Source organism: Tiliqua scincoides, chromosome 1 (genome assembly GCF_035046505.1).
Source record: "Tiliqua scincoides isolate rTilSci1 chromosome 1, rTilSci1.hap2, whole genome shotgun sequence".
In the NCBI taxonomy this organism is placed as follows: Eukaryota; Metazoa; Chordata; class Lepidosauria; order Squamata; family Scincidae; genus Tiliqua; species Tiliqua scincoides.
Window position 1 is genome coordinate 260,797,383 of NC_089821.1, and position 14,567 is coordinate 260,811,949.

At 44.3% G+C, this 14,567-nt stretch overlaps 1 protein-coding gene across 2 annotated transcripts in view; it reads right to left on the reverse strand.

Annotated features, from left to right (window-relative positions):
* Nucleotides 1-14,083, reverse strand: part of LRPPRC (leucine rich pentatricopeptide repeat containing) — a 146,827-nt gene extending 132,744 nt beyond the window's left edge. For both annotated transcript variants that reach the window (XM_066624545.1, XM_066624552.1), the window contains exon 1: nt 13,951-14,083. In XM_066624545.1, coding sequence (XP_066480642.1) covers nt 13,951-14,081 — 131 coding nt within the window. In that variant the 5' untranslated portion in view covers nt 14,082-14,083. The remainder of the gene's footprint in view (nt 1-13,950) is intronic.
* Nucleotides 14,084-14,567: the final 484 nt, after the last annotated feature.

The window sequence follows — 14,567 nt, forward strand, 5'->3', positions numbered from 1 at the left end:
AGGGCCCAATCCAACTTTCCATCACTGATGTAGTCATGCCAACAGGGCGTGCACTGCATCCTGTAGCAGAGGAGCAGTCACAGAGGCCTTCTCAAGGAAAGGTAATATTTGTTCCCTTACCTTGGGCTGCATTTGCGATTCCATCAGTGCTGCAAAGTTGGATAGGACTGGGCCTTTAATCAACCTAGCAGGGATGCTTAAGACATGCATGCGTCACAGAGCAGAAACAAAATTCTTTTAAGGTTTCATGAAAGGGTAATACCCTTTGGGAATTTCATGTAATGTGCCTGGGAATGGACAAAAGCACTATGTCTACAATAGTGGCAATGAGATGAAACAAACTAAGTAGGTGAGAAGTACTCCTCTCATGCTAAGTTGCCATTAGATAATTCAACAGTAAGCTATTCTACATCAAGTAATAATAAGAACTTGGAAGGAAGGGACTGACTTCTGTAAACCAATGTTTCAGAATACACGGAGGCCAGCATTATCTCTTAAGAACATAAGAACATAAGAACAGCCCCACTGGATCAGGCCATAGGCCCATCTAGTCCAGCTTCCTGGATCTCACAGCAGCGCACCAAATGCCCCAGGGAGCACACCAGATAACAAGAGACCTCATCCTGGTGCCCTCCCCTACATCTGGCATTCTGACTTAACCCATTCCTAAAATCAGGAGGTTGCGCATACACATCATGGCTTGTACCCCATAATGGATTTTTCCTCCAGAAACTCGTCCAATCCCCTTTTAAAGGTGTCTAGGCTAGACGCCAGCACCACATCCTGTGGCAAGGAGTTCCACAGACCGACCACACGCTGAGTAAAGAAATATTTTCTTTTGTCTGTCCTAACCCGCCCAACACTCAATTTGAGTGGATGTCCCCTGGTTCTGGTATTATGTGAGAGTGTAAAGAGCATCTCCCTATCCACTCTGTCCATTCCCTGCATAATTTTGTATGTCTCAATCATGTCCCCCCTCAAGCGTCTCTTTTCTAGGCTGAAGAGGCCCAAACGCCGTAGCCTTTCCTCATAAGGAAGGTGCCCCAGCCCCGTAATCATCTTAGTCGCTCTCTTTTGCACCTTTTCCATTTCCACTATGTCTTTTTTGAGATGCGGCGACCAGAACTGGACACAATACTCCAGGTGTGGCCTTACAATAGATTTGTACAACGGCATTATAATACTAGCCGTTTTGTTCTCAATACCCTTCCTAATGATCCCAAGCATAGAATTGGCCTTCTTCACTGCCGCCACACATTGGGTCAACACTTTCATCGACCTGTCCACCACCACCCCAAGATCTCTCTCCTGATCTGTCACAGACAGCTCAGAACCCATCAGCCTATATCTAAAGTTTTGATTTTTTGCCCCAATGTGCATGACTTTACACTTACTGACATTGAAGCGCATCTGCCATTTTGCTGCCCATTCTGCCAGTCTGGAGAGATCCTTCTGGAGCTCCTCACAATCACTTCTGGTCTTTACCACTCGGAAAAGTTTGGTGTCGTCTGCAAACTTAGCCACTTCACTGCTCAACCCTGTCTCCAGGTCATTTATGAAGAGGTTGAAAAGCACCGGTCCCAGGACAGATCCTTGGGGCACACCGCTTTTCACCTCTCTCCATTGTGAAAATTGCCCATTGACACACACTCTCTGCTTCCTGGCCTCCAACCAGTTCTCAATCCACGAGAGGACCTGTCCTCTAATTCCCTGATTGTGGAGTTTTTTCAGTAGCCTTTGGTGAGGGACCGTGTCTTGTTTTGGTACCTGCAGATTTCATCATCTGCAGGTTTCAAACCCATGCGGGGGCACCTGGACCCTCCGGGCACAACCAGGACACAGCTATAATGAGCCACCCATATAGCTATTCAGCTACAAGCCACATTTTACTGATTTCTACTCAGTGCCATGGCCAAGTGGTTCAGGTTTACTTTGGATAGGATAGCTCTTGGATACAGTTGGGCTCTTAGTGATTTATTTATTTATAGAATTTATATTCCGCCTTTCTATCCCAACAAAGGGCACTCAAGGCGGCTCACAAATAAAATCATACTTAAAACACTGAAATATATGTATATAAAATAAGACATTTAAAAACAATATATCAGAGTTTAGAGGAGAGGCTTGTTCTTTGGTCAGAACCATTCTGTACATTATGCAGAATAGTGCAGTAGAATTTTATACTACTATTTTTAGCAATAGTCGCTATTATATTATACTCTTTTCCTGGGTATACCGTATAGAGCAAATTTGGGAAACTGGTATCGCAATATTTTTCTTGTACCACTCTAACGTTTTAGCTAATTGCAATTTATTCCTTCAGTAATGACAGACATCAGTGCATCCCTTGAGCTACAAGGTGTCTGTTCGCTAAGGTTAGAGGTTTGATTTTCAGTGATAACAAAATAAGAACACATAACACTACTTTCTGCCTTCTCATTTTTGTAAAAAAAAAACACCACAAAAATCTGTAAAAATAAAACACCTCTATATATTGGTCACCATGGGCTGAATGGGCTGGATTGGGTAATGACTGTGTTTGCATCTGCTGACATGATACCACCTACCTAGTACACTTTTACAGCTATAACAATTAATAATTGTAATTTATCAAAAAGTGATCTTGGAATAAAAACAATGTTGTCTGCACTTTTCCTACTTGAAAAAAATGATATATGTGAAAAAAATAAAAACATTTAAGAACACCTCTAGCTATTACCTTTTCAGTACTATATTTCACAATTCATCCCTCCCTCTACCTTTTAGATCTTCCTTTTCCTTATAAGTATTACCTCAAATGACTCTCAGTGCCAGTGTAGAGAAACACACTGCCAACCACATATCATTACTAATGCCACAAGGTACAGAATTAGAAATCACTAAAGGCCTAATCCAGGGGTGTCCAAAGTTTTTGGCAGGAGGGCCACATCATCTCTCTGGCACTGTGTCAGGGGCCAGGGAAAAATAATTAATTTACATTTCAAATTTGAATAAATTTACATAAATGAATATATTAGAGACGGAACTTATATGAACAAATGAAGGTCTTGCGATAGCTCAAGGCCTATAAAAGGCCTTGCACAAAGCAAGGCCAACCTTTCCTTTGCTGCTGCTGCTGCTACTGCATCACAGACGTGAAACAGCAAGCAGTAAAGGGAGCCCTTGTCCCACAGCTCACGCAAGAGGTCAAACAGTTGGCTGAGAGCAGTTGGATCAGGCCAGCACAGGCTCCAGCAAGTCTCCAGAGGGCCAGAGGCTCATTGGAGACTGGGGGCTCCCTGAGGGCTAGATTGGGAGTTCTCCAGGGCTGTAAGTGGCCCCAGGGCCAGGTTTTGAGTACCCCTGGCCTAATCCTATCCAACTTTCCAGCACCAGTGCAGCTGCAATGCAGCCCTGAGCCTTCTTACTTTGAGGAGGCCTCCATGACTGCCTTCCACTGCAGGAAGCAGTGCACATCATGTTGGCATGGCTGCAGCAGTACTGGAAAGTTGGATAGGATTGGACCCTACATCGAATAATACAATTCAGTCTCCTAGATCAGGGGTCTCCAAACCTTTTGGCCATAGGGCTGCATCAAATCTCTGGCTTGGTTTTGAGGGCCAGAAAAAAAATAAATATAAAATTTATATAAATAAATTAGAGATGGATGTATGAATAAATGAATGAATGGGCTCATTCATTCAACCTCTCTGGCCCTTAGAACACCCTCCAGATGCAACCAGAGCACAGTTCCAGTCATGTTTGGCAAAGTGGGCCAAGGGCTTTCAGGGGATAAGAGGCTGGCCGCAGGCCAGATAGAGGCTTGCCATGGGCCGCATTTGGCCCCTGGACCAGGGTTTGGAGACCCCTGTCCTAGACCAATGCTTTGCAACCAGTGGTACTCCACAGTACAGCATGTGGTAGTTTGCCCCAGGGCCTAAGAGAAAGGGGGTAATTTGTACCCGGACCCAGGGTCAAAAGAAGGGTCCAGGAGCCAAAGGAGGGGATCCAGAAATGTCCTGGGATCTGACATTTTCCTATCTACTCAGACTGGGGACATTACTATGACTGGGGATGCTGGGGACACTACTGATGCCACATGGGTGGCTAGACCTGGGCTCCAAAGACTTTTCCAGCTGACTCTCTACCCTCCCCTCACCCTGCTTCACCCCTCCCTGTCTCTATTCTGCTCACTTGTCACCCACCCTCCCTCGCTCTGTTTCACCCTTCCCCCTTTGCAAAGGGGCCCAAAAGAAACTTTGTACCCTGATAAAATTTCTCTCTGAGGTTCTAAGAACTCATGTGGATGGAAAAAGAAATGCACTATAGCAAATCAGTTTAAAAAACAAAGTCTCTTTCCTCCTTAGATTTAAAAACAGCCTTGCTGACCTTTGTCATGCACACAGAGGCAATCAGTCTCTCTCCAGCTTAGGTTTCACTAGGAGACATCAATCCCTCCCTTCAACAGGAGACCCAGCAAAGTGGAAAGAATGGGGAAGGTGATAATCGCTGCCATTTAGCCTTCTTTCAGGCTCAGGGGGAAGGGAGGAGTGAAGCTGGAGATAGAATGACTGATGGGATTGTCAGCCGGCTGCCCTCTCTGGCATTATTAAACTGTTTTCCTTTAATTTAAAGGGCCCTTCTCATCAGCTTTGAGATAGAAAAGTTTGCGGATACTTACCATAGGTTATACCTGTAATCACTTGTATGACTATCTCTCTGAAACAGTAAAAAGCAGTTTTTTAAACTGTGATTTTCAAGGGGTGCATTTTTTCCTTTCTCCAGGGATCAGCACATTCCTTCTCATTTGCAGTGGCCATTCGTGTTGAGTCAAATCCGTGTATAACAAGGCTGGACCTGTACTGATATATTAAGCTATGTGCATCAAGGGTTAAACAACCTGCTACTTAGGGAGGAAAACACTGTTGCCTACTCACCATTATACAGTAGCCACAGTGCCTTGAGTGGCTGGTAAACTGTAACTTTTTTTAGGTGGATCTGGATGCTAAAAACTTTGAGAACCACTGCCTTAACATATACCTTAGCATACACCTTAACTAGACAGAAATGTGTGTTACTCAAATCAACATAAAAAACCTGCTTGTCACACATACTTTTGTTCTAAGAACCAGCTTCATACCCAAAAAAAGAAAAGACAGTTGTCACATACAGGTCCAACCCTTGTTATACACAGATTTTTTATACACAGATTTGACTCAACAGGAATGGCCCCTGCAAATGAGAAGGAATGTGCTGATTCCTGGAGAAGGGGAAAAATGCATTCATTTAAAATCAGTTTAAAAAACTGAACAGTCCTTTAAAAATAGCCTCCTTAATGAGAGAGGGAGAGGACAGCTGGCTGACAATCCATCAATCCTCCTCTCCCTGGTGGACCCCTCCCTTCCCCCTGAGCATGTGAAAGAAAGGTGAACACTTTGCATTGGTGAAGGGAGGGACTGAGTGAAGCAGAGACTGACTGATGGATTGTCTTCTTAATGACTCTTATCTTACATCACAAAGGTCAGCAAGACTGTTTTTAACTCACTGGAGCAAAGAAACTTTGTTTTTTAAATTGATTTGCTACATTTCGTTTTTTGGAGTACTTGGAAAGGAACCTGTGTGAATAATGAGGCTCAACCTGTAAAATAAAAAGCAACATCTTATTCTTAAGACTGTGTCCATGCCTATAATGCTACAATACTTACAGACCTTATGGCTCATGTTACAGAAAATCCCATAACCAGCCTCACTCATGAGTTGAATGCAAAAATCAATTTTCCACTTTGTCTCCTTACAGCAAGGATATTCAGCCACCATAATTCTTGCTGCTGAAGACAGTTTGAAGCAGCCTTGGTCCTAAGTTTCTAGACCAGTGGTTCTCACACATTTAGCACCAGGACCCACTTTTTAGAATGAGAATCTATCAGGACCCACCGGAAGTGATGTCATGACTGGAAGTGTCATCATCAAGCAAGAAAATTTTTAACAATCCTACGCTACAATCCTACCCACAGTTACCCAGGAGTAAGTCCCATTTACTATCATTGTTAAAAGAATATACATAGTAGCTTGCTAAAAGTACAGGTCTGTAACATTTCCCCAGATGCAGTCATACATCATGGTAGCATCAAGTCTAATATATTGAAAATGAAATAAATGGGGACCCATCTGAAATTGGCTCGTGACCCACCTAGTGGGTCCCAACCCACAGTTTGAGAAACATTATTCTAGACAAAGCTTACCTGGACACAAGCTACTTTATTTGAAGTAATACAGTTTGGGCAGTTGTTTCCAAGCTGTGCACTGTGACACCTGAGGGCACCAAAGAATTGTCCCCTGTGGCCTCTTCTTTCTGGGTCTCTCAAGAGCCACCATCTTGGATAGCAAAATCTCATGTGATCCAAGATGGTGGTGCCCAGGAGAGCTAGGAAGAAGAGGCTACTGAAATAGAAGGACACCATGACCATGATAAGTTTGGGAACAACTAGGCTAAGGGGATACTACACGATTCTCAATTGGATCTCAGTCTTATTTTTCAAATTTCTATACCTTCCTTCTTCTGAGGAGCTCAGGGCATGTACATAGCTCCTTCCTTTTGTCCTCACAACAATCCTGTGAGGTAAAGGAGATAGAGAGATAGTGACTGGCCCAAGGTCACCCAGGAAGCATCATGGCCAAGTAGGGATTTGAACCTGTTCCAACTTTCAAACCACTGCACCATTCTGGCTCTCTCCTAAATCAATTAGGCCAGTGTTTCTGAAACTGTGGGTTGGGACCCACTAGGTGGGTCGCAAGACAATTTCAGGTGGGTCACCATTCATTTCAATATTTTATTTTTAACATATTAGACTTGATGCTACCATGATATGTGACTGCATTTGGGGAAATGTTATAGACCTGCACTTTTAACAAACTACTATGTACATTCTTTTAACAATGATAGTAAAGGAAACTTACTCCTGGGTAAATGTGGGAAGGATTGCAGCCTAGGATAGTTAAAAATTTTCCTACCTGATGATGTCACTTCGGGTCATGACATCACTTCTGGTGGGTCCTGACAGATTCTCATTCTGTCCCGGTGGGTCCCAGTGCTAAATGTGTGAGTACCTCTGGGTTAGGCCATTACTAAATCATAAAGCATATCTTTTCATACAGGAGATCCCATGTCCTAGCATCTCCAGGAACTCTGGAGAGCTGCTGTTTATCAGTATACACAATACTGAGCTGGACGGAACAAGGCTGTGACTCAATACAAAGCAGAGTCCAAGCAAGAGTAAAATACACACACACAACATATACCTCACCACTAAAACATGGTATTCTGAGACTCGGGGCGCAATCCAAACTGCGCCCTATGCCAGCCCAAGTCCCTTGGGTCAGCCTAGGAAGGTCACAAACGTGCCATAAAGCGCATTTGCGCCTCCTCGAGGGGAAGCCAGGCTGGCGCTCCGAGAAGTGTCAGCCTGCAGAAGCTGACATTACCCTCCGCACTGGCTTCCCCTCAGCCGCTTGTGTCGACCTGCCTCTGTTGACACAAGCGAAAAAGGTAGCTGTGAGGGGGCGGGGTGGAGGAAGGAGGGAGGCATTTCTGGACAGGGGGAGGGAGGGTGGGGAGCAGGAGGCGGAGCTGGGATCTGGCAGCTATGCAGTATGCAGTTCCCAGGGAGAACAGAGCGGCTTCAAGCTGCTTCGCTCTCCTCGAACTTGTGTCACCTCCAGAGGTGGTGCAAGTTTGAGGAGACCCATTGTGGCCAGCTGCCCTTACCCAGGGGTAAGGGGAAGCATTTCCCCTTACCTCTGGCTGAACCGCTTCTGGCCACAATCCTGCACTGGATACAGCGCAAGCCTCCTGGCTTGCCTGTTCCAGCACAGGTTAGGATTGCGCCCTTAGGCATACAATGAGCTAGGGAGACGCTTCATTCAAAGGGTAGCCCTGCTCAGTGCAACACAACTGCATTATATGCTATGAAGACAAAGATTAACTGATAAAACCATGTAAGGCTTCTAAACCTGCCAAGAGATCTTTCACCTTTTAAGTCTGACATTCTACCCATACTACATGCTACAATAGTGTCACAATAAGCAGGCACTAAAGACAATCTTTGATAGAATGCCACAAGCTTTAACAGGCCTGCTTACAGGTTCCACAAAAATGCGCACACACGTGGACTGTTACTGGCTCGTGTCTTTTCATGGGTGGGATGGTGCAAATCTCATTGTAACTGAACTAAGAACTGGGTACTCTTGAAACTGTATTACCAACAGCCACACTCTTCATAAGAAGCTTCCTGCTTTCCTCCTTGAGTGGCTTTAATGTTTGCTGTGGGCATGCTCTTTTATTTTAGTCTGGTTGTTCACAGATCTGCATGAAGGTAGCTCATGTCTTTATTAACCCTGATAAGGCTTAATAAATTCTTCCTAGTACACTGCACTATTTGAGAACATTCTGTTCTGACTTAAATACTTAACAATCCCATTGTCTAACCAGCTCAACAAGTGGGAAACCCTGGCCTCTGAGCGGCCCGCTTGGAGGCAGGCTGTGCAGCATGGCCTTTCCCAGTTTGAAGAGACACTTTGCCAACAGTCTGAGGCTAAGAGGCAAAGAAGGAAGGCCCATAGCCAGGGAGACAGACCAGGGACAGACTGCACTTGCTCCCGGTGTGGAAGGGATTATCACTCCCGGATTGGCCTTTTCAGCCACACTAGACGCTGTGCCAGAACCACCTTTCAGAGCGCGATACCATAGTCTTTCGAGACTGAAGGTTGCCAATACCTGTCTAACCAGCTAATCTGAACTCTTAAAACTGCACATTTATTTTTTATTTTCTTCCATCATCACCCAGTACCTCCACTGTAACACTGATTTTTATCCATTATTAGCAGCTTGTAACACCAGCTCTCAGTTCATCTATAAATAAGCAAGAATAAATTCTAAGCAATGGCCTGGGTAACATTATAAAGAGTTATTTCTTTCCTGCCAACTACCAATGTTAGGCCATTAATGCACCACAAATTGCACAGTCCAACACACATTTTGCTTCCTTAAACATTACACCAATTCCTGGGTATATTTGGGGTGCTGATTCCAAAAATGGCATCCGTTTTGCCCTATCACGTCTAGTTTTGGAGACACGGCATAGCCTCTTTAGTGAATGGTTCAGGCAGCTTCCTCGTGAGAGTAACTGCCCACCTCACTCCATCAGTGTCTGTTCTAGTGGCTGTCTGCTGGCGTTCTTTTGCATCTTTTAGATTGTGAGCCCTTTTGGGACAGGGAGCCATTTAGTTATTTGATTTTTCTCTGTAAACCGCTTTGTGAACTTTTAGTTGAAAAGCGGTATATAAATACTGTTAATAATAATTAATAAGCCTACCCCATGGCTTCCTCGTGAGGATGCTGCTTGAACCATTCACTAATGAGGCTATACTATATCTCCAAAACTAGACATGACAGGGCAAAACGGATGCCATTTTTGGAATCAGCACCCCAAATTCATATCAAACCACCATAAAGTTTGGGGAAAACTTTTCTGACCCTCAATTTTGTAGGCCTGTGTTATCAACTATGTACATAAAGAGATGTGGGTTAGTAAAAATGTAAGCATACTACATACTATGAACTTAATGCAAAACAATCTGAAGGATCTTTAAGCAATCTTCAAAAATCTCTTAATTCATCTCTGTTCATGAGTAACAAATAAACTGTAGTTGCCAGATCCCCACACTGCATATGGGCTACCCATCATCCACCAGTCACACTTCTTCATGCTTTTATTGCATTATCCTTGTCTGCATACAAGAGGGAAAACTGAACTGGTTTCCACTGGGACTAGATTAGGATTACCCATTTCTCATCCAGAAATCAAGAGTTGATCAAGTTAAAGATCTTGAACTTTATGTCACAGTTAATTTGCAATAGTTCAAGTGAACTATACGTAAATGACCTTTCATCTACTCCTTAGTTAGTAAATGTGTATACTTTGAGTTATTCAGCCATGGTCAGTTACAGTATTCATTGCCTTTTCCATGAATGTCTTTTAAAAAAAATACAAGCAACAGTATGTTTAACCTTTGTGGTTTCCATTTAAATAAACATTTAACTTACTGCTTCCATACCAGATATACCCCAGCTGTTGGGATGGAGATAAGAGGTGTTTGACTGAACTTTGTAAAAACTGAAATTTTGCAGTACCTTTCCAATGGTCGATTCTGCTGCTGGGTAGAACATTCCAGAACCTGGAAATCAACATTGGCTTCCCTTCTGGCCAGAACCTCCATTGCATCTATGTTCCCTCCCCCTTTTTCTTATGTTATTTATGCTTACATTTATTTATTTAAAAGATTTATGACACCTTTTCTATGCTCAAGGCAGTCAGTGTCACTTTGAGTTAATCTGGTTTCTTTTAATCACCCCAAATCATACTTTTTTTCTTTAAGATTGTAATTCCCTCATTGACAAGTGCTGCTAAAAGTGCTTCAAAAGCCTTCCTTGCTACTTGCTGGTTGGAAATTGCCCCAGCAGGCATTGTTTAGGGCCAGCTGATATGCCAGCAGGCATTGCATAGGGCTATTCTGTCTTATTACCAGCCCATCACAATGTTGCTGGGGAGATTTCTAGCCAGCGAGCAGCAGGGAAGACTTTTCCAGCACTTTTGGGTGCGTGAGCCATGGCAGCAGGGTGGTTTCAGAGCACTCCTCAGTGAGCTTACTTGGTTTATTTGTTACTTAACAACACCATCAGTTACTGGCTTCAGGGAACATATCCCCATCATTAAATGACGCATATCTCTACTAACATGTAAAAAGGACATAAATCAAAATAGTAATAAAAGATCATGTCCTGATGAAATGCAGTTTCACAGTTCTTTTGTGCCTGGATATAGATATCCAAGTAAAGACTCAATGTGGTAGGCATAGAATTGCATATCTACTGTACTCAAAACGCCTTGAAATTCCCCAACACAAAGAAAATGTGTACTGCCTCTTTAAAAATGACAACACACAGCTTAATTCTCAGATCTTGGGCTCCCTCCAGGACATCCATTTATTAATTTAGTAGAATGGCAGGACAGAATCACAGGCAGTATTTAAACTACTTGTTCTTTGTTTGAATTTTAGTTATGTGTATTGCACACAAGATTCAGCTCAGCTGAACTTTAGGTATTGCTTTGTATCAAAGTTTTAAACCACTTTATCAATAGCTATCTTTTTTACTGAAGCATCAATCCACCAAATTTTATCATCCTGAAGTTAACAGCACACAGTTTGGCTATTTTCTCCAACTGGCCTCCAGGTGGCTTGCACTATGTATTCACATGCTTATCTATTTGAAAATTTCATGTTTTCTATTTTACCCAGTTTTCTGCAAATTGCACCCAAAACTAGTTAGCATTATTTTCGTCATTTCATGGGTAAAGTTCCAGAACAAAACTAGGTCTAGTTTGTTCTAATGTGTAGTGCTAAGCTGCCTCAGATGCAGGGGACTTTCTATCCAGCAAGCATGCCTAGAAATGCAGTCATAGTTAACAGTTCCAACGATTACATCAAATTCCACTTGACAAGACCTAAAAACCACATACATCTATACACCAAAATTAGCAGGTAAACTGGCGAACTGCAGCTGTAAACCCAAAATAGGACAGAGAGAATACAAGCAGCCCAATAAATTTTATAGCAGCTAACTTACTGATTTATTGTGGTTTAAACTATGCACCTGGAATTTATTTGGTTAACTTTTGCATATTCTACAAATTGCAACTGTTATAATATACCGATTTCAGCAATAATTTGCTGCTTCCAGTGATGCATGTGTGAAGGAGCCATGACAAACACAATAGCAGAATATGCAGTTTTGACATCACCTCAAACTGCAATGCTTTTCCATGGAGCCAACTGACACAGTGTAGCTGATGACCATCAAGTGTACAACCACCAATTTGAAGGTATGTTGACTAACAACATACAGCCAAGAACCAATTCCCAAGCATTTACACTAAATACTTGCACTACCAAGAAACTGGTTTTAAAGTTTAAAAGTGCTGCACTACCTGGAAACAAAATATCTGGGATCTCTCTCTATACCAAACTGAGATATTGCTATACTCTGTAGGCCTTTGCTGCATCAATTCAAAACAACAGTTAAGAATAGGACCTTTACTGCTGCCCAGCCTACTGGGCAGCTTTACTGCTGTCCACTGCTCTAGGTGTGGAGCACACTGCCCACTGATCATCATCATCAAGGGTTCAAGAGCTTCAAGGACTGCACTCAGCTGGTGTTCTGCACAGCTGGTTTTCTGAGTTATTTTTCTAGCTATTTTAAAATGTACTACGGTACATTTTTACTTGATTTGCTGTTACCTTTAAGTCACTCTGAGCACTCTTAAAAGCAGTTCTGCAGAAAAAACCCTATGCATGTATACTCTAAAGTAAGTTCCACTATGTTCTATGGGGCTTACTTCCAGGAAAGTGTAAACAGGCCTGCACACTAGATACATTTTAAGCCATTTCTGCCCAACATTGCATATTCATAATAGGGATCAAATGCATGCACCTGTGGGCTGGGCAGAAATGGGTTAAACAACAAATCATGGCTTTCCAGAAAAAGTTCCGGGAATGGAGCAAGGTCAAGGGGAAATCATCATCAGAGGCAAAGGGACAGGCACTCTCTGCTTCCCTGTGGTTCAACTACAACTAACCACTTGATTGTATTGCATTTATACACTGAAACTATGGACACAACCATGTGAATGCAGTCAGTTCTTTTTACAATTGAATTTGATATCTGTGAATTCGCTTATAAGGAGCAGAATTCCTGCCTTCTCTCATTATCTACCCAGCTGTTTTTAGCTGCATGCAGAGACCTTCTGGAGGCTGCAGGAACCTTCAAAATGGTTCTGGCCTGTGACCAGTGTGGATGGACACCTTTAAAGCAGCCAGTGGAAGCTTCCACCTGTCATTTTAAAAGGGTCTATGCTGGTTTCAGGTGCCATTCTGAAGCTCCCTGCAGCCTCTGGAAGGTCTGTGAAGCATTCAGAGATATTTTTGGCACTTCCTACTGCACTCTGTGGGCTCCCTGAGAGTCTCTGCTGGATTCTTCTGACAGCAGGGAATGAATGTACCCTTCCCCTCCAGAAGTATCCCTTGCACCTAAGCCCACTGATCCCATAGGATCCCACAGGATCAGTGGTTTGTTATCTGCAAATTCACCATACACTAGGGCAGCCATTTTCAACCACTGTACAATGGCACACTGATGTCCCATGAATGGTCTGCTGGTGTACCATGGTAATTGGGGGGAGGGTCATTTATTAGTAGAGTCATGGGGGGATGAGTCCCCCACCAACAGCATGGCGTGCCTTGTCAATGATAAAACAAAATGATGGTGTGCTATGATCATTGAAGTACCTTGTCAGTGTGCCGTGAGATGGAAAAGGTCAGAAATCACTGCAGGAGGATTTTCCAGGCCCCTAAACCTAACAGAGTAACTACTTATTCTGTAGAGCTGCCGGTACTTACCTTCTCCTCATTGATTACTATGAGCCTTGCCTGCTTATTTCTATACCACTCTTGCTCCAGAGCTCAGGGTGGCACACGTGGTTCCTTCCCTCCTTTCGGTCCACACAACAACCCTGCGAGGTAGGTGAGGCTGGGAGAGTGACTGGACCAAGGTCTCCCAGGACGTTTTATGGTTGGGCCGGGATTTGAACCCAGGTCTTCCAGGTCCAACCCCAGAAGCACTGCAGCACCCTGGCTCTTCTGCATTTGCTGACCCAGCCCAAGCCTATGCACGTCTACTCAGAAGTAAGCCCTATTATAGTCAATGGGTCTTACTCCCAGGTAGGTGTGCATAGGACTGTGGGCTCCCAGGCATAGGCGGAGAAGAAGCGGGGAGCCGGAGCAGCTGCAGAGCCAGCATGACCTCCAGCCTCCCCTCTCGCCCTCCAGGCGCCCCTCCGCCCACCCTGGAAGGCTCACCTGTGGCCGGCGCGTGAGGCTGCGACCGAGGCGGAGGGGGGCGCGGCGACGGACGCGAGGACCGTGCGCCCCCCTCTCAAAGGCAGCAAGCAAGTCCGGAGCCGCACGGCCGACCTGAGCAGCCCAGCCATGATTCCACTCATGCACGCACCGGTGCAGGAGGAGCACGTGACTGGCTTCGGCCGCAACCACTGTCAGCAGAGAGGGGTGACTGGGCGGAGCTTCGGCGGCTGCAACTTTCCCAGATGGAACCGTCCGCTGAAGGAGGTGTCCGCCCGCAGAGGACCAGAGAGCCGCTACTTATCGCAGTTCTCAAGGCCCCTCGTTCCTTTCACTCTCTGCCTTCACACACCCCTTGGTCACGACTAATCTCCCCCCGCCACCTAACCAAATGGAACGGTCCAAAACGGATTCTCGTAGTTCGAGGGTGAGCGGAGCGCCGACTTTGGGCCAATCAGAAAAAGAACCAGAAGTTTTTTAATTTGCTTTAGTATTTCCGAAACGAAAGCGCAGGGGTTCTGAACGGGCAGGCAGTGCTCTGCAAGCAGTTATTTGAGAGACATAAAAGCGACAAACGAAGTCGAAGGGGGCTCCTCGGAAGGCAAAAATACTGTCAC